This window comes from Rhinolophus sinicus, chromosome 16 (assembly GCF_057876585.1).
Source record: "Rhinolophus sinicus isolate RSI-liver-muscle chromosome 16, RSI-T2T, whole genome shotgun sequence".
Taxonomy (NCBI): Eukaryota; Metazoa; Chordata; class Mammalia; order Chiroptera; family Rhinolophidae; genus Rhinolophus; species Rhinolophus sinicus.
This window is the reverse complement of record NC_142516.1, coordinates 146,427,276-146,448,782: the sequence shown is the minus strand read 5'-3', so window position 1 is coordinate 146,448,782 and position 21,507 is coordinate 146,427,276. Positions and strand designations below refer to the sequence as shown.

Sequence of the window (21,507 nt, the reverse complement as noted above, 5' to 3'; positions counted from 1 at the left end):
TGTTCCAGAAATGGGAATTGTGTGGGAAGACCCTGCTTAGAGGAATACAAAATTATCTCTGAGAAAATCTAGTTAGGAAAAATAAACAATGTATTAAATATAGATACATTTATTTCATTAGTAATTTTTAAAATAATCTAAAAAGCATTCACTTCTGAAGCAACCCAGATCTGTTGTCATTGTAAACCTGCTTTGACAGGATGTCCCTGTCCTGAGTCACTCTCTTCAATTCAGTAGGTGTCTGGGTGCCTCAGGCTGTCTCAGGCTGATTTCTCCCTTGAGCTTTATGTGATGAAAACCACCTCTTTTTTTTTCAGGATTGCAAACCAGCCATTATTGGTTTGGAATTCAATGTCTTACTTATTTTTATATTTTCTTATTTCATTTTCTCAAGTGTCAGCAAAATTCTTCTTTCCCTATATTATCTTGATGCTCAAGGACACATTGCTTGCCCTATTCTTTCTAGATTGAGCAGAGTTATGATCACAGCCAGGACTCTTTCCCATGCACTTCCTCCAAGGCGATCTCACTTGGTCAACGGGAAAGATGAACACTATTATGGTCATGTTATTCCACTTACTTAAAGGGGCTTAAACTGGATCATAAATTTGTGAACATCACCATCATCACCATCATCATCATCATCACCATCATCATCATCATTGTCAATGGTAAATATAAAATCATGTAATCTTAAAGTCATGGTCCATGGGACAGTGATGTAGACCTGTGTTTATCAAGGTGTGCTCCTTTAGGCATCTGCACTAGAAATGTCGAATACATATTCAAAACTCTGATTCTTGAGGCACAAAACTCACTGAATTTGAATCTTTTAGGTTAATGTTCCGGGATCCAGGTATTTACAATGTTATCTGAATAACTCTTACGTATGTTGAGGACTGTGAACCACTATGAGATTATCTGAAGGCCTGATATTTCATCCCCATATTATTAGCATCATTTTTATAAAGGCACAGTTATAAATTTAACTCAAATAGTTCTCTCCTCTTTATCCAGTGTCCAAAATTGCCTTTATTGATTCTGTGTACTTAGGAATCAAATAGAATACATTAGAAAGCTTTTTTGAGACATCATGTTATTTAATAAAGTTTTTTCCAATATTTAACTTTACCCATGAAGATGTTATGTACCTCATTTTTTCATCTTTGGTCAGATTAAGGAGGAAAAGGAAAATAATCAGCACCTATCCTCACAGAACAATTCTTTATCTGCACACTATTCTTAAGACAGCTCTTAGACTTGTTTCTTCTAGAATAAATGAGCTTTGTCGTCATCCATCAGTCATTCAGTGGGATTATAACCCACCTGGATATGCTGTGTCCAAAACTGAGTACAGCAACTTCCTTTGCCCAGGTCCCCTCTTCTTTCTAGTTGTTTTCTCAGTAAAAAGCATCACAGTTTACCAGGTTCTAAGTTAGTCACACAGAATTAGCCTTGATTCTGCAATCTCCCATATCCAGAAAACCATGGATTTCTTTCCATAGCTCTTCAAAAACTACTTTTAAATATCTCTCATCCTTTCCAGCCCCTTCACTAAGGGTTTGCCAACACCACTGTCTCCAGGCCCACACACAAAGTTAACATGTGTACAAAGGTATCTTGTGTTCCTTTCTAAATTTAAGGAGTAGTTGTCATTGTGGCCAGACTGTAGACTGAAACAGTAGAGTGCCTATCTCACATAAAGATAGTCAGATTACACACACATACACACACTTATGCTGTCTAAACGTTTTGTCATTTGTAACCCCTAATTAGTTTGCTCTTCTTTATTTAGTCTTTTTTTATTATTTTTTCCCGCCATTTCCCTACCTTCCTGCCCCTGGCAACCACTTTTCAAGTCTCTGCTTATATGCATTTTCCTTGTTTAGATTCCACAGGCAAGACCATGTAGTGTTGTTTTTTTCTGTGTGTTTGTTTGTTTTTGTTTTTTTTCTTTATGTGTCTGGCTTATTTTACTTTGTATATTGTCCTCTAGCTTTATTCATGCTGTAGCAAATGGCAGAATATCCTTCTTGTTTAAGGTTAAATAACATTCCATTATGTATGCTCAGCATCCCTCACCTTTCCTACTGATTCCAAAAGTTTTCACACTGCCACTGGTCTCTTGCCACTAATTCTCACTGTCAGAGGTATACGACTTTTGAAGTAAATAAGGCAATATTGTTTCCTTGTATAGAGAACAACATTAACCAAGCATAGCTACCATTCCAAATGAGGAGGTTAAAGGAAATAGGTGAAAGGGGTCATGGATCTAGAAAAGAAAAAGTATTTTCAGTGTGGCTGGAAATTCCAGACTGGGCTTCAGGAAGGATGATGTTGTTTTCTCCACCTCAGAATGGTAGGCTGGAGCTGGGGCTCAGGTAGATTCCATAATGTGATGGAGTGAGCAGGAGACATGGCCCTTCCTCTCCCCTCTCTTTATGATGCTTCTTTCCCATGCCTTTCCCTTTGCTGTCTCCGCCTCCCATCCTCTCTTTTTTTTCTCTTTCTTTTCTCTTCCCTTTCCCTAATGCTGCCTTACAGAGCTTCCTACTGCTGATTTATTATCTTCATTTATTTTCTCTCTCTTCTTCCTCTTAAGCTCTCAGTATCTTTTCCACCTCAACCCCAATTCCTTCCTTCATATTCCATAAAATGGCACTAGAACTTGGGTAGCCTAAAAAAGTACATTCATTTCTTTTTATTATCTATTATCAACCAAATAATAGAAAAAATAGGATATTTCATATTTTTATTTTGTCCAAAAGGCTACTTAAAGTTAATTATACACAGTCTGCCATTTGCATATGTTTCTCAACTGCATGTTCTTTCTGGTAAGTGACTCTAAGTAGAATGGCGGCATTCTTCTCTTTGTCATAATCAATTATATTCTGTGCATCAGTGTTCAGTGTTATAGGAATTACATGAATACTAGAGGGAAATTAACTGAAGTACCACACTTGCTTCTTTATTACTATAAATTACCTTAGCCAAAATACGAAGAACGGATAATAGCCATTTTCAACCTGGGAGACATATCCAACTGAGTTGTAATGTTGGAGAAACCACAGGGAAACTTAATGAAGAAAATAAATATTTTTTAAGCATAGCAAATGAAGCTTTAAAATATGTGTAAATTTTAAAACTATTATTTAACATTTATAAAAAGAAATAAAAACACTCTGACCAGAAGTGTAATCATGTGAACAAATGTGTGTATATTTAAGCACAATGCATAATTCCAATGAAACACACACAAATACATATATATGCATACATACATATATGTATACATATATTTGAGAATATATATATAGTTGAAATATACACACATTTGTTCACATGATTACACTATACACACACACACACACACACGCACACACACACAGTGGGTACCAAAATTTTTAAGAAAGGAAAACACATTTTAAGAAGGGAAAACTATATTAAAATTGTAATATTCAATATATACCAATAACATAAGATGAATGCAAGTCATGTTTGACTTCTGCAATTACAAGAGGTGCTCAAAGTGGTTACCATCAGTGTTCAAATAATTCTGATTGAAGAAAACTACTGCTTGAGCAATGTTGACTGAAGTGTCCACTTGTATACATTTTTTTGGCATCATATATATACACATATATACGTATATATATGTATATTTTCAAAAGGTGTTATATATTATTGTGCAGGAAAACATGCATATAGAGTCATAAATTCTTAGAATAACAGAGACATTGATAATCATCTCAAATTTAATACCTTTATTTTTTAAGATAAAGAAACTGATCCATTCAGTGAAATGAAGAATGAATGATGACAGATGACAGAATTTCCATTCTGAAAGGAGCACCTCTGTGTATCCAGATGAATTTGGAATCTGCTTGGTTAGAGGTATGCCTGCCTCTTCCCTGGGGTCACATCACAGAACAAAACAATAAGCAGTCCTCAGATACTACTGAGAACCTTGGTTCTCCTACAATGGATACTGATGACCAGTTATGGTCACTGTAGCTCAGATTATTTAATTAATTCCATGCAATGCCTGGTACCTAAAGAAAAAACAAAGGCAGTGGGAGGCATGGATAAGATGTGCCTACTAGCACTGCAATTTCCTGAGGGTGGATGTCAATACATGTTATCCAGAGACAGGACAGGTGCCAGGATGGCTGAAGAAGTCACACAACACTCCATGAGCATAGAAATACAGGTGAGTGATGGTGTATGCCTTTGTATGAGTAACTCTAGGGAAGAATAGGAAGAGTTTGAGGGAAATTTGAGGTACCATGCCATAAAAAAACAAAGCAGTTCTATTTCTATGCCCTGAAACTGAACAAGGAACACAAGAGCAGGTATCAAGAGGACAAAAATATTACCCCATCCTGTTTTGCTAGAGTTATGAACTCTGTAGGAAGATGTACAATTCATTATAAAATGAGGTGAGGAGGTTTGAGGCTTTCCTATTTGGGAGGCCTTAGAAAATTGAGCTGGGACAGCAACACAAATTAAGACACGTGAGTAACAGATGCCTGTTGGGACAGAGGAGGGAAAGTGGAACCACCTTTGTAAAAGCGGATAATGGAAATATTTTTGAAAGCTATGACAGTAATATCAGAAAACTATGTCATATAGAGTAGATAACTTTGAGGTCCTTGGAAATGCATTTTGCGTAATACATAACACTTATTTTTTTCCTAATTAAAGAACACTTCATCCCTATGCACACATTCATTGTGTATTGTTAGTTGGGTGAGCTGATGCCAGCATACACAAGTGACTGTATCCATGTGTCCCAGGCTTGATGCATTAGTAAAGAAGAATGCAGAACTGGTTCAAATTTCTGTAAACATCAACTTAGTGGTAAATGAAGTTAGGAAAAACAAATATTTTATTTTACTCAGTGTTGGTTTTTGTGCCTGGGTAGTCTGTTTACCCACTCTCACCAATTCTACTCTTACCACTTGATCTAAAGCTACTAACATATCCCCCACCAGCCACTGCAATAATGCTTGTTGTGTGCTTGTTGATTGTTAGGTTTTACAATCACCCACCAGTAGGCAGGTGGGAAAGTAGGGGGACCCTTATTAAATCATAAATTTCTGGGCCTCCCACCATACCTGGTGAATTGAAATATCTAGAGGTTTATCCAAGGAATCTGCATTTTTCTTCTCTTTTCAGGTGATTCTTATTTGCTGTAATATTTACAAAATACAGTAGCGTGCATTTTCTTGATTGGTTTTTAAAAATATACATAAAAAGAAATTGTCTCCCTCTCCACTTGTATCACTTGGTTAAGAGACTCACATGAAATATTAATTTCAGAAGAACATCAGGGCTCACTGCCTCCCCAAATGCCTGCATCTAGGTAATAGAAACATTTCCAGCACCATTTGGAAACTAATATTCTCATAAATTCAGCGCGTGACAAGACAGCAATAATTAATCTTTATACTTTTTATGTACATTTCTTACCTCATCATTCAGGAAGATCAATTAGACTAAAACCAGAATTTTAAACACCAATATTAATGTAAAGCATCCAAAGAAACCCTTTAATTTTGCAGACGAGAACACTGACAGAGAGCCTGGGACATGATAACCCAAGTACTGACTGTCAGATCCAGGATCCAGGTGTTCCGAAAAAAGCCCAGGCCTTTCCCCATTGTATCATCAGTCTCTTTTCCTTCCCTCCATCCCTCGTCCTCTTTCTTGTGTTATATCAGAAACATATTATGACTTCAAGTATTCTTTATCTCTGGCCAAACGATGAATGATAGCGTTCTTTTATTCCACGTTTTCTTCCGTGTTCAGAATTTACATGGAGGATTTTTAGTCCTTCAAAGTCACAGGTTGTTTGGAAGAGAAATAACAAAACTTGATAGCTCCTCACAGCCCTAGCAATAGTTTATAGTTGGTCAAAATACATTTTACTTCCTAAACATCATTTTAAACTAATCCTTTAACAAAAGAATTCCCTTGTTGATTTCTGTTCTGCAACCTTGCAGCCTGCATTGTACCTTCAAGCAAATTGTTTATATCTGACACTGAGTCTCTTCAGATACATCTTTAAGTAACACATTACAATTATTACAACCACAAAAGAAATGACTACTGGCGTACTGAAGAAAAGATTCCATAGGGAACAAGCAGCTTCAGCATTGGAAATATGATTATTTACATCTCAGTCGAGATAACTTTTTTGTCTCCCTGAAGTGGAATTATCTGACAAATTGAATATCTCTATTTGGATGGTAAGGGAATGTGAGAGCTACTTCCTGAAATACAAACAGAGGAATACATACTTCGAGTCAAATCACCAGTGTGATTTTTATTTAACAGAATTTACTTTGAATAATCTGAGTATTTTATTGCCTACATTTTAAATCTATAGTGTCTCAATAAAATTGGTCCCATGTTAGACACTAATTTACACTGCGCAGACATCAAGTTGATCATTTAAAAGTGGGCATAAGCTTAAAACAGATTCCTTCATTTCCCAGACTAAAATCTTTATTAACTTTTTCTTTAAACCTGAGCTTCACTGGAGTTCTGCTGTTAAAAAATTTACTCAACTTAGTTCAAAACCTCTGAGTTGGGTTAGCCATGCTGAATATTAAACACCCAGTATTAATATCAAGCTTTTCCTGAATAAATATAATTTCCTACAATTTTTTATTTGAGAATCTCCAAAAAAAATAGATTGTTTCAAATTATACTTCTTAATAATTAAAATGAGTTTTTTCCCTAGGTAGCAATGCCCTGATCATTACTTCATCATGTGTTTATAAGTTGTTATTAGAATAGGTGCTACACTGTGTTATGAAAAATGTCTGGCACATGAAAGTAATACTTTGTAGTGAAACAGTTAAAAATGTAAGCTATGAGTCAGACTAATAATGCTCAGATCCTGTCTTCTCTATCTCCTAGTTGGGTGACTTTGCACAGATTCCTAAACTCTGTACATCAGTATCATTTTAACAGTATTTTCTCAATAGATTGCTGAGAGGATTAAATGAGCTAACCTGTAAAGTGCTTAGAACAATGCTAAGTAGAGTGTACCATATAAATATAGCCATTATTATTCTAGAAGTAGAGCTATTATTATATAGTGTAATAATTGTTATATTGTGTAGTGCTATATTATTATTTTAGTAGGCTCTCAGTAACTAAATGTGGAATAAATGACTGAATATGGGGAAAAATTCGTTTTACTGAAATATTTGAAGTTCAAATTTTATAACATTGAAATGAACATAACACTCTAACTATGGAGTATTAGTAAAGACTGGAAATTGCATTTGATTTTTATCTAAGTCCTCTTCTGAGAAAATGGCTGAGGATTCTAAAAGTCTGGCCTGGGCAGATGGGATCTCTAAGGGTAGGGTCTGGGCAAATAGAGTGCTTCTTACCACATAAAAGAATCAGAGATGGGAAGGCCAAGAGAAAACCAAGATCTGCAAATCAAAGAACCAAGCCACCAAAAGGAAGGCCCAGAAGCCAAGTAACTGGGGAGTTAGGGAGGTGAGAGCAGAAAAGAAGGGGTCAGGTAATTTGCCTGAGGTTGTTACTAGGACAAATCCTGAGGTAGGTGCTGTTGCCCACAAATCTGAGTCCTGGGTGAGGAGGCCATATTTAAGATGCCACGACTGGACAGGGCAGTTAACACCTTCCTCACTTCTATTCCTGCCGCACTGCTTACATTACACTGAACATAACCAATACTTCTATGTCAGGCTAACACACATACTCAAGATGATATATTTTGTCTTTACAAAAATGGCATACATGTGCAACCTTATCACAAACAAATATAAAACATTTCTCTCAGGTGAAAAACATAAAACAAACTTTTAAATATCTCCTGGCATCAACCCATATACCAGAACCCAACAATATGATAAAATCATCAACAGAAACCAAGGACTGGAGGCTATGGCAGATATTGCATCTAATAATTTTTAGGTATCTCAAAGATTATTTGGGGGAAAGGAAAGAAACAAAAATAACAGTATAAATGTCAAATCAATAAAGTTGATTTGTATCTGAAATAAGGCATTTTTAGAAAATGATCTTTTATCTGAATAGGATTTTTCTTCAAGGGGAGGACAGGGAATTCTAGCTTGATCTTGCTCGAAATATGTTGAATATTCATCTTATGCAACAGAATGCAATTTGCATAATGTGGGGCCCAGGTCTGTGTGCAGGAAAAGCCTTCAGGGAACTCAGATGATGGTTCCAAAATAACAAGAGCACTTTCCAGCTCATCACGAAGGGAATCCACAGTCACATTTTATTTTCTTTGACAGGATTTCCCAGATTTATTGAAGAAAATAGATCAAATTTCATGGGAGGCCCAAGAGAATGTTTCTGCTTAAGTTGTGTGTGTGTGTGTGTGTGTGTGTGTGTGTGTGTGTGTGTGTAATGTATTTATGTTTATATGTAGCTTTTTTGACGAGGATATTTAACATTTAAAGAATGCATATGAGGATGACATGCAGACCCAAATAAGAACATTTTTCTTTAAGGCACCATGACTTTAACCTATCAATTTTTGCTCAAAGGATAGTAGAAAGAAGTACTTTCATCTAAGTTTCTATTGCTTGGAACTATGGCAGAAATCATTATAACTGCATTATAATTATGAATACAGCACATGTGAATGTGAAGTATTTGTAAACAGTAAATATTCCAGAAGATATTATGTGGCTGGAAAAGTGCTCAATTTCTAATATATATTAACACAAAACAGAGACACTTGCTTATAATGAAGTGCAATATACATATTGATATTAGAAGTCTTTTTGTAAAATAATTACAAAATTTGAATTCTTACTTTTAAAAGAACTATTCTCTTTTAAACGTTCTCTTTGTTTTAGAATTTTCTTTTTTTTTATAAAACAATCTTTTACAAGACCCTCTCTAAGACAAGTATATTTCTCCACAGAAATAAACAAGATTATACTAATGTCAACTCTCAAAATTTCTCAATTTTCTATGAACTTGGTCATTTTTAAAAATATGTAAATACACAATGAAAAGGTAATACGACTCTTCTGCGTGATTTGCTGATACTAACAAACTCTAACGAAAAATGAATAAACAGCTCCTACAACACTGTAGTAAAGATCAAATACTAAAGCAAGATTGGCAGGGTCAAGAGACAGAGAACTTCCTCATTTTTGTTGTTGCTGCTATTGTTATTTTGCAAACATTGAATGAAGGGTCAATATCTTTGACACATTACTTACTGATGGGTAGAGGTAACCTTCTCCATTCATGGCTATGTACAACCCTGTCTTCACTCCCTGGATGGCAACAACACGCAGTCCCACTGGTATGAGGTTGAACAGTGCTGTGAAGATAAATATGGTGTCACAAATGGGCAGAAGGAAGCCAAGCACTGCTATCACTTCTCTTTCTCTCTTTTCTTTGGTTTAAGAAACATCGTCTTTGCTACGATCTCCTAAGAAGTTCTAATTAATTTTTCTTTCTCTTTATACTTACGAAGTTGCTGCTATAAGTAAAATTAGCACTTGATCTTAAGTTTGTAGATGTTCTTAGCAGTCTGCATACTTGTATAGCATTCTAAAGAACTAGTGGGATAATGAACAGAATCAAGCCTGTAATCATGCTTCTAGTGTCAGTCTCTGACACCACTTGATATCAAAAGTAATCAGCTGTGAAGATTCTCAAAGAGTAGAATTTAAAATGTCAAAGTTGACTGCTTATTCGGGTCTTCCACACAGAAGGTGTGCTTTATCATTGCAATGTAGGACAGGCCAGAGTTAAAAAGGTAATTCCAAAGCTAAATTACTCTTGCTGAACAAACATGATATGCCAGCAGAGCCCATAAAAGATGTGCACCTGCTAATGTGCTAAATTTAGAAAGAACTAATCAAACTGAAGCCAATGCAAATTTTAGAGACACAATTTCCTTCACTAATATTTCCTAAAACTATGAGTTAGAACTAAAATAACAGAGGGAGAAGTGCTCAATTTTACCTATGTAAGAAATAAAACTCATTTATGTTTTCTTGTTTGTTTCTTCCCTTATTGCCAAAAAATGTCCTTTATGTATTAATATTTTTCACACAGTGAAGATGTCAATGTCATAATTGAGTTTTAAGAAAAACTTTTAACATCCCTTTAACACATTTACATGCCAGTGCTACATTTAATTGTCTATTGGACATTCTAGCATCATTCATAGTAATAACTGCTTATTTGGGAGACTTTTTTAGAGGTACATTTGTAACAGAATTGTTAATTTTCCACAGTGAGGTAATCTACTCCCATCTAAATTCTTTTTAATTCACATCTAATTCTCAGCAATAGGACCAGGCCAGAATAGGCAATACAGCACAAAAATGTTGAAGTAAATATGTAAATAAAATATCTTAGATTTAGGATGTCAACTGTATTCCACAAAGGACAAACAATTTGAAAAATGTGGGCAAGTGTGGACTTCAGTCTATGGTCTATTCCAGGGGAGTCTAAACTTTTTTCAACGTTTTTTACCAAGGGCCATATGCGGTAAAATACACAAACAGCCGGGCCACTCACTCGAGGTGAAGTATGTATTGCCTCACCTGGTTTATTTAAGTAAACTAAATATATTTTTGGAATTTGCTGCGGGCCAATTAACAATGGATTGCGGACCACAGTTGGCCTGCAGTCCGCAGTTTTGACCCCACTGGTCTATTAAGTACATAACTAAAAATGAACTTTGTAAGTTGTGTCTTAATTTGTAGGCACACATTCTCTTTGACTAGGGTGGAGAAAATTACACACTCTCTTCTAAATACTACATGTTACTAATCCCAAGATCTGAAGATGTCTGTGCTATACACGATGACAGGAAAATGTCAGGCTATAGCCATAGATAATTGTGCCCAGAAAAATACACAGGGGCATATATGGCAGGCAGATACTAGCTTCACAATGCAAACTAACACTGGATTCTGTAGGATTCTAGGGGCTTATGATAAATCCCTGTGAAAGAACAAGGCTCATGTCTGCTTATTTCTATTATGTAATATTAAACAAGATGGGCGTAGGATACTTTTAGGTAGTTGTGTCATTGTAACTCTCAGGATTCCTTCTTTGTGAAAAAAGGCCATTGGCCAGTTTCACTCTCATCTAGAACACGTGAGCTGTCCCATCTCCCTTCTATTTTGAAAGGATGGGCACCATAAGATAATTCCTGATTTATGTGCAAAAGTTTTTTTTGGAAAACATACTTGTATGCCTATCCATGCAAACTATTCTAACCTAACCTATATGAACTTAATTATTCTTTTATACTCTCCTAATGATATTTGTAGGTTCCATATATTTGGTATAGGCCAGATGATATAATTCTAGAAGGTAAGTGCATGAAGAACTCACCAAAATAAAGGGGCATGGAAAAGATAAAAATTACAGAAAATAGTCTAAAATGAACATACTGAAAAATAATATACCATTTTTTTCCTCAGGATTTTGCTTGGGGCCTCAGTTATAGATATGTTATTATCACTTAGAGAATGATAATAGAAAGTAAATTCATGTAATCACTATAATGTGGAAGACCATTCAGAGCTGACCATGATGGATCCATGGTGCTAATGAAAACCACAGATTCCAATATTAACCAAGACATCATTGTATTTTTCCATTATTTTTGTATTTTATATAATTATAAAGCAATGTCACAAAGCTTAAGGGAGTAAGAACAATGAAGACGTTTATGCTATTTTGTTTATTCTGTGGAAAACTCTAATTTTCCATATAATAGTGATTTTCAACCCTGGTGGCACTTTAAAACTAGCTGTAGTCATAAAATAGGATGGCCATGCCCAACCCAAGACCAATCAAATCAGAATCTCAGGGAGTGTGTTTAGGGCATAAGGGATTTTTTTTTATTTTTTTTTTGGAAAGCTCCTCAAATGACCCTAAAGTATAGCCAAGGTGAGACCCACCATCCTAAGGCCTGTGGAATGATGGTCACTAAGAGTTACTGACAATTTTTACACATCAAGGTGCCAGGTTCAGAATTTATAAGGTGAGAGGGATTGGTTTGAGTGATATTTTAACACTGCTGTAGTTACTAGCACATTGATATTTCTATAGTCCATTCTGCTTGCAGTATCATTAACTCTGGAACAATGGAGTTTAACACAACAGAAAAATCCCATGGCATCCCTAAAAGGAAACTGGGAGAAAGAAAACCAGTCCCTAATCAATACCATATTTCATGGTAATGCTGATGTTCCATAGATAGAAAAGAAACTCTAAGTATTTTACAGAAGTACACCCCTGAAAATGAGTATGGCCATGAAGCAACCCAGGTATTCACTTTATTTTGTAAAAGATCTTTCCAGGGCACACAGAAGCTAATGATAAGCTGTCAAGTTGCTACAGTATCCTCTCTGTTAGGACCAATTATCCATCATCAACCACTTTCTTGCCAATTTTCCTACCAGAGATTTCAAGATGTCATGCTGGAAACCTTGGGAGGATATTAGCATCAGGTTACCCTGCCTGCTGGCCTCTCTCTTAACTCATCCAACAATTTTGACAAATGCAGACTAGCAGGGTGGTTCTGACTTTACCTAGGTCTAAATAATCTCATATTTAGTAGTGGGATATGTGGTGAACTCAAATCACGGAGATTTGAAGGTTTCAAGCCAGTTTTATCATTTGGTAATTTTCCGGTGACATCAGAGCAAATTTTAGGTTATTTCCCCTTATTTCTTCTACTTATGGATGAGTCATCTTTGTTTTGTGTGTTCAGAGAATTATCAAAAACTGAAGCACGTTTGTGAATTATTACCTCACACCCTTCCTTCCTCAAACCAAAAGGGCAGTGCTCTAATTAGGACCTGTTATGTCACCATCTCTAATGCTCGTCTGCACTTTTAAAGAATACTTCTCAGTGCTAACAATTTTCTTAAGATTCATAAGAGTACCATAATGAACCATAGGAAGGAAAATATCTTCAAATTCATCATTAATTTTCAATTAAAAAGGTGATAGTACACAATAGGAGAGTTAATCAGTAATTGCCACTGCTTTTATAAAGCTGCTATAATTCTGCCAACTTTTATTAAATTTTATAGTTGTACAATTTCCATAGCCTTTTGAGAAGTGAATCTTTACCTCACTATTTTATTCTGTTCTGCTATGTCTTTGCAAATGTTGAAATGGTAACAAACCTAACCAGCTCAGAGTGCACATAAAATGCAATGTAACTTCTAAGAATAGAAGCTGTGGACCAGATCTTTGCATAGAATTTAAGTCTCTCTAGTGTGGGAACTATGATTGGTTCCCTTTGCTTTTACACAGGGGTTCCTGCTCCTGCTTCATTCTCAGAACTATTCCTCACCAGCATTTAGGAGGATTAGAGAGGATTGCGAGAGTTACCCAGAGATTCTTGTTCCCTCTACTGCAGTTACACAAGAGGAGGAAAGAAGCCCCATAGATTTAGAGAACAGAAGGTGAAGTATCTTCTAGTATCCCAGTTTTCCAGTTTAGTGGTTAATATTATTAGATGACCAGATATAATGATATGTGTATGCATATAATGTCTACATCTGCACTTTCGCAATTTAGAAAATACTGCGTCACTTATTCAATCCTGAAGCAATACACTTTGAAAAGACAATGTCTACTTGACCATTCTGAACTTGATATTGATACTCATCATTAAAAATAACCAACTTGTTTGGCATTATAAAAACCAAAGAAGAAGGTAGGAAAAAACCCCATAAAAATTTCATTTGAAGAAAATTACTATTCCATGAAGTCATATTAAGCAGCATTTTCATATAGCTATAGTTTATTTCCTTTTATAAAAACTTTTGTCATAATAGATGACAGCAACCTCTTGTCTGATAGATCAGTGTCATAGCTCTTACAATGATCAGAGTTATGAAAAACTAGTTCTCATGCTCCACTAGATTCTGGTCAAAGGAAATCAGAGAACATTGAAGACATCGGAACTTATGAATTTCTAAAGCTTGTGGCCCCTCAACTGTAAAACATTAGAAAAAGAGAACACCTTTTGTCAAAGAATGGGTAAGGACATAAAGATAGGAGAAAAAATCATGAACGGATATATGTTTGAATAAATATTAACTTGAACCAGAAGAACTTGACATCTTTTATAGGTCAAAGATGGTCAACTTCTGATAATTTTAAAACTTTCAACCTAATATCAAAATCCCAACAGGTAAATAATGACATTGGTTTTATCATAAAAATGCCTCCTCTTTCTTCCCTGTATCTGAATTGCTTCACCTTCTTGTTTCTTAAATCAAAAAGGGAAATAAAGCAAAACTAAACCAATACACAACATAGGGAAAAACTAAAAGTACAATAGGACGATATAGTAGACACAACAAGACAAAAAGATTAGAATTTGTAAAGGAGAAAAACGTAGATAAATGAAGAAAAATTTTAAAGTTGAAAGAAAAATAAAAAAGTGAAGTAATTAATGCCCAAGTTTAAAAAATAAACACAATGGCATGAAAAATATTGATATTTCACATAGGTTGTTTCCCCGAAAAAAAGACCTAGCTGGACCATCAGTTCTAATGCATCTTTTGGAGCAAAAATTATCGGTCTTATAGTAAAATAAGACCGGGTCTTATGTAACATAATATAACATAAGACAACGTAATTTTTGCTCCAAAAGATGCATTAGAGCTGATTATCCAACTAGGTCTCATTTTCAGGGAAACAGGGTAGCAACACCAAGTGCAAAAATAGTGTATTTCATATTATTAGTTGCCTTCAGAATCAGTGTTACTGAAAATTTGATTACTACTATTTAAAACAGGAAATGCCTATAATTTGGTTATATACATTCAAATACTCCCTTTTTTTCATGGAATGTAATTCTATATATGAATAATAAATGATAAATGGATGAAAAGATGCATATCCATTCCTGATTCACTGGTAATATATGATTAAATATTTTTAATAAAATCAGGTTTTGCTTTTCACTAACTCTTCTGAGCAGTAGAAAGTGTGTCTATTTTAGAACTGATATGTTAAGTTAAAAGGAATCAGATGCCAGTATAAACAGAAAATGGGAAAGGAAAACACAGATGATTGAATAAGGAGGAATACCAGAATGAAAATACAAAGAAAAGCTATATATATATTTGCAAATATTAACACAATGGAAGGTGTGTGGCATTTTAATAAAAAATGTTATCACAGACCCAATTCTATAATGTTAACACTGTATACAATGTATTTAGAAACAAAACCCTTCAAGTCCTCTCTATAAAGATAGATATTATCTTGTCTTGTTGAAAGCAAAAATTTGAAAAATTAAGTTTCTATTTGAAACAACTAATCCTAACAGCTCTTGAGTTTCCATAATTATCATTAAGAAGCTATAGGCCTGATAAAAATAATGCTTCCAAAGTAAATACATAATCAACTTTCATCTGAATGCTCTAGTGTATTTACTTGACTTTTTTCATAATGAGCTTAAAAGTAACAATAATATGCTGGATATGAAAATTGTTTGACTACCACTGAAAATATTAACTTACAATTATCTTAAATAACAGGTTTCTTTTGTTGCTCTATTAATATTTTCATCCATGTTGTCCCAAGTAAAACTATAAATGGTCTAGTGTGCGACATTGTAAAAATGAGCCAACATAACCAAATATTTGCAACTGTATTTTAAAAAACCATTTCAGTAGCAGCGCATCTTGTACCAACTGTGTTAACTGGTGGCCTGAGGTTGTCACTTACTAGAATTAGTGCTGTCGTCCTTGGTTCCATCGAGAGCTCCATCGGGGTGCATTTGCAAGTAGTAGCCTTGCCTGCAATATAACCTGGTCACTATACCCTTGAGCTGGGGATCTGAAAGGCAAACATAGTTGTCATAAGCCTCACAATGTGTCACAATAGGTTTTCTTTCTTCTTATCTGTTTTGTTTTGTTTTTTTCCTTTCTCTTTCAGAAATAAGAGGGCATTTTACAGAAGTAGCACGTTTTACTTTGTGTCTCCCAGATTTCCCTGTATTTATCAGACCTGGAGTATACTAATATAGAAGGTGAAGAAAATGCAGTCATAAGCTGTATTTGTTAGCTGCAGAAAATAGGTCATTTTGTAAAACTAATATGTGTGTATTTAAATTATTAGTTAAAATGATTAAACTATTTAATCTGTTTAATTATTAGTTAAATCCTAAACTAATGAGTTTAATAGTCTAAACTAATATCATTCAGGAGTTTTACAAACTTCTGGCTCAAACAAACCTTATTAAAGGCTTTTTAATGGTGTTTATTTTTTTTCCTTAACTTACCAATCCCCAAATGTGAAAAACTTGTATTAAAAAAAAAATCATACTAGCATCGTGATATACTTTCTCAGAAAAAGTCCCAATATGAGGAATGTTTCTTTGATATCTTAAGGGTCACCCTAACTTGCATGGAGGTATCTTGGTTCTTATGCATGATCCATAGAAAAATGGGAAAAATGACTTCTGAACTCAGGGTGAGGTCCAATAACAAACCTGTGCTGTGAGCTCAGCACTGTGGCCATAATCTCAACAAATTAGGCAAATTAAATGATTGTCCTACTCAGTTATATAATTAAAAAGGAGAGTAAAATTATATAATATGGATTTTGATTCTTGGCCAAAAAGGCTCGAAGTAGTGGACAATGGAAGTTTATTAAAACAAAAAGGGAAATTGAATGGTAACAGACTTCTCATTTGATGATTCATTGAAAAGGTAACCACTCCACTGATTCAATGCTTCACAGAGAGCCAGTTGTACCTTTCAAAATAAATATTTGCATGTGGCTTTTCAAAGGTCATCCCTGGTTCTTGCCTAGATTTGATGTGGGATGTCATAATCATCACCATGGCAACTGCACATCCACAATTGCTGAATGGGACATGCAAATGCAATCATGCTGTCAGAACAGCAGGATGTTATAGAATGATGAAACCTAGCATCTTGTAATCTACAGAAAAAATGTGGACTTGAAGCCAGGTGAACACAAAAAACACAGATGCAAAAATGTAAACAAACAAACAAAAAGTTGTTCAAAATCACAATATCCTTTGCCTTTTGTTCAGTCCTCAAGAATTTTTATAAAAATGCCAATATCTGCTTCTATGTATATCTGGTATAACTAATGATTTGAAAAATGATTCCATGGTACACAGATTTTCTTAAAAAATCATATAAAATTGAAGAAAACCCAGAAAATAATGCATGAACACCACAGCATCACATCTGTATAACTAAACATTAGAATATAGATGCTTTTGGAAGACTAGGATTTTAAAAAGAAACATGTAAGTGATTATTAGGATTGTGTTACATATATTACTTATTCTGTAGTATATAACTTTAAAAATCACGTAATTCTAAGAGTTGCATTAGGGAAAATAATTATTCTTGCACCTCAGCCTGCCCATCACTCAGTAAAACTTGACTGGGCAATCGGCCCTCTAAGTAGTGAGGACTTCTTTTCTTAGTTTTGCTGCATCAGATTTTTGCTCCTTACAGAAAATAAGTAGCACAGAAAAAAATAGAACAAAAGTAAAAAGGTGGGGGTGGGGGACTGATTCTTAATTGCCATAAAAACATAGAGAATTTTAGACATTGACAATGTTTCTGCAAAAACTTTATGATCTGAATCACTTATTTTAATCATATATTTTAGCTACTATATCTTCTGGACTTGAATTAACTAGGTCAGGAAAGACAGTAAGAAGATACATAACCTCCCCCGCCCCCCGCAAGCTCCCTCACACTTATACAAAGAGAGCCCTTCTTTTTTTTGTTTTTTTTTCTATTATCAAAAGAAAAATCCCAAGAGATAACAAGTATAGATGACAGTGTGGAGAAAAGGGAAACCTCATGCATAATTGGTGGGACTATAAATTGGTGCAGACATTGTGAAAAACAGTATGGAGTTTCCTAAAAAAATTAAAAATTGAACTACCATATGACCAACAATTCCATTCCTGGAAGAAATTTATCTGAAGGAAATGAAATCATTATCTCAAACAGATATCTATACCCCCATACACATACAAGATATGTAAACAACCTAAGTGTCCATCAAAAAGCAAATGAATAAAGAAAATACGGTGTGTGTGTGTGTGTGTGTGTGTGTGTGTGTGTGTGTGTATTTAGCCTTGAAAGAGAAGGAAATCCTGCCATTTATGACAACATGGATGAACCTGGAGGACATTACGCTAAGAGAGCCCATCCTGATCATACCTCATTTCTGATAAGGAAATATAAGTAAAATATGAAATTGTGTTTTTGAGCTCTCATTTAATTTCAAGGAAATAAAACCAAACTTGTTATCCAGTTCTACATTATTTGGTATTTTCTTTTTAGAAACCATAATAAGATCGATCGTGTTCTTCCCAGGTGCCAAGAACTGTCCTAAGTACAAAACAGGATGAACTCATTGGATCCTCACCACAATTTACTAGGAAGGCCATTTTGAATATGAGAAAATGGAGACAAAGGGCAATTGCATAATTTGACAAAGAGCACATAACTATTAATTTCAAAGCTGGGGATTAACATGATCCTGCTCACTTAACTACCACGTTATGTGGCTTCTATAAATTAAACAATTGAAATAAACCATTTAAAAACCTAAAATAAAATGCAAACTAATCTGTTTTTGTTTTGTTTTTTTAAACTAAGATTTTAAAGATCAACCACATCTGTGTCTAACACAAATTCGGCATACTTGGACTTAATCTATGATATAAAGCAATAACATAAAGGTAGAAGGGATCAACATTCTTTAAAATCTCTTCTAAGATCCACCCACTTTGCCATTAGCTACATTTCCAATCAATCTCTACCCATGAAACCCTCACCCAAATTGCAAATTTAATATTGTAAGTTTAAACTTCCTCCAGTACCATTTTTCACTTCAAATTTCCCATCTCCATTAACTCTAGCCAAAAGGCTTTTCTACCCGACTTGACTACTTATGTTAACAGTGTGTCAGTCCGCTAGGATCAACACCATGCTTGCCTTTTTTATGCCATTTAATGAGTTCTCTGGTTCCTACAGATACTGTCTTCACAATCTCCCTCCTTCTTTTCCCTTTTTCTATTTGCACTGCCAGCAGCAGTTCAGCCCCAGGGCCTCTCCTAGGTGGTATTCCCACCCGCAGTGTGCCTGTTCCAATCCATCAGATCTAGAAATACGTAGCAACTCTTCACTGCTGGCTGAATTACTCACACACCCTGCAGCAACTGGGCCCCATCTTACCTGCCTGGCCTTGTTTTCTACTGCTCCCACGCCACCCCCACATTGTCCAGCCTGGGTCACTATGGGCTGCCTAGAAATATTCCATAATCTCCCACATTCATCCTGTTCCCTTAACCTTACCTGTCTGAAATATGCCCACCTGCATAAAGATGCCTGCCCCCTTGCACATCTCTATATGCACAATCACATACACACATCTTTGCGTAGTTAACTCCTTTTCCTCCTTCCCCAGTTCATGTCCATGAACAACGCCTCTGGGGCTCTTGCCTGATACCTCAGACAGGGTCAGATTCCCCCTTTGAATGCTTTTATGGAAGCATTCTTCATAGGCACAGGTGTAACTTATTTGTTAAACATCAAAATTACTTCATTTTAAAATATTTTTAAAACATAAGATACAGAAAATCTACTTCGATGGACTCTCCACTGAGATTAAACAGATGTTAATATTTGCTTTGTAATACATGGTTTTAATGTCACATTTATTTGTGCTATTACATGATTGATGTCTATCTCCAAACTGGACCGTAAGTTTCATGAAGAAAATTGAATTGTTAATATTTCTTATATTACATTTCCAAGGTCTAGCTACATAGGAGCTGTGCAACACATATTTCTTGGAAAAATACTGACAAGGGTGTAATTTATCCAGTAATTTCATATATTGCTGATAGGAGTAAAAACTGGAACATGAAATCCAAGATGGTGATCATAGTAAAGCCTTAAAAATGTCCACAATTTTTGACCAAGTAATTATACTTTTGTGACTTCTTCCTTAAAAATACATCCTCAGTGCTAAAAAGTTTTGTGTAATGACACATATATATATAACATAAGCATGCCTGTGTAAAAAATATTATCCATAGGTAAAAATACATGGGAGAAAAGACACTAAAATGTTAAATATGACTGTATTTTGATAATTAGCGGAATGTTTAATTTTCAACTTTTTGTTATTTACAAATTTCCTATAATGATGGCATGCTAATTTATAATGAAAATGAAGAAAAATTAATAAAAGTCTATTAATGCATTTTGACAAGAAATCAGTAAATACATCATTTCATACATACTTGCAAATAATATTGTTATAACTGGTTGCCCCAAATTTTGAAAGATGCTATGTATTTGTTTCTTTTTGTGTATAGTCACAATCCATGAAAGCTTCACTATGATACTTTATTATTTATAAAATTGGCCACTATGCAATATGGCCATTTACAGCTTAAGGTCATTCTTTCAAATAACTAAAACAAAAGGAAAAAAAAAAAAAATTTCCCCCTAGGCCAAAAGCATGCAACCAAATAATCATAGCAAAAACAAAACAAGACAGAACAAAACAAAACAATTTTACTAAGAAAGAAATCATATGCAGTCAGGTAAAGCAAAAGTATAACTAAGCTTCTAGATCTATTGCGTATAGGATAAAATTTCACACAAATGCCAGAATGAACTGAGCCCAGACAGGGCAGTTACGATAAAAGCACAGGGCTCCAAAGCAGTAGTTTCCAAAGTGGGTGCCTCTCCTCTAACAGGAGTGCAAGGCACGAATGCCTTGCATTGTGTGAAGACCCAGTATTAGACCTTCCCGTTTCTTTATTATCTCCAAAAATAAGAAAGGAGCTAAGCTTTGCTAATATTTAGCAGGAATTGGCATTGGATTCTTCAGGGTCACATGTCACATTGGCTTCGTAAAGTACCTGAGGAAGGTTAGGGCATCTTGTACTTCTGAGTGGCTGACACAGTGACCCTGGCTCTCAGTCACTGTTCTCAATGAGTGCTTTGCCATATGGTAAAGTTCATGTGTTCCTGCTTAAGTAGACATATAAGTTATTTTATGTAGTTTAACTAAAGTTAGGGTAGTTCAGGGAAAAAATATCCCACAGAGATATTAAAGGTGACTGGGAAAAAAACTAATGAATATACGCTAGCTTGTATGTAAGATATCTTCTGCATGGATTATGTGGTTAAAAACTAGTAGACAAATAAGTAACAAAACAATAATATTCAGATCTAACATGAAGTCAGCCAAAAGAGTATGAAAATGTTATGAAAACTTGAAATACATCGACCATGATAAAAATGGAACATCACCTTAAATGAATAATATGCCTGGAGATAGAAAACAGTGAAAATATTACATGTGGGAATCAAACTTATATTAAGGTACATGCTCACTTTTTTCATTAAACTGATGGGATAAGAAAGTTTGGGGACATTCTTCTAATGAATGTTA

The 21,507-nt window shown here is 34.9% G+C and overlaps 1 protein-coding gene across 6 annotated transcripts in view; it reads right to left on the bottom strand.

Moving 5' to 3' along the window:
• Positions 1-21,507, bottom strand: part of FGF14 (fibroblast growth factor 14) — a 616,691-nt gene that overhangs the window by 128,566 nt on the left and 466,618 nt on the right. For all 6 annotated transcript variants that reach the window (XM_019754219.3, XM_074329506.2, XM_088792775.1 and 3 more), the window contains 2 exons: positions 15,760-15,870; positions 9,249-9,352 (listed from right to left, as the gene is read on the bottom strand). In XM_019754219.3, coding sequence (XP_019609778.1) covers positions 9,249-9,352; positions 15,760-15,870 — 215 coding nt within the window. The remainder of the gene's footprint in view (positions 1-9,248; positions 9,353-15,759; positions 15,871-21,507) is intronic.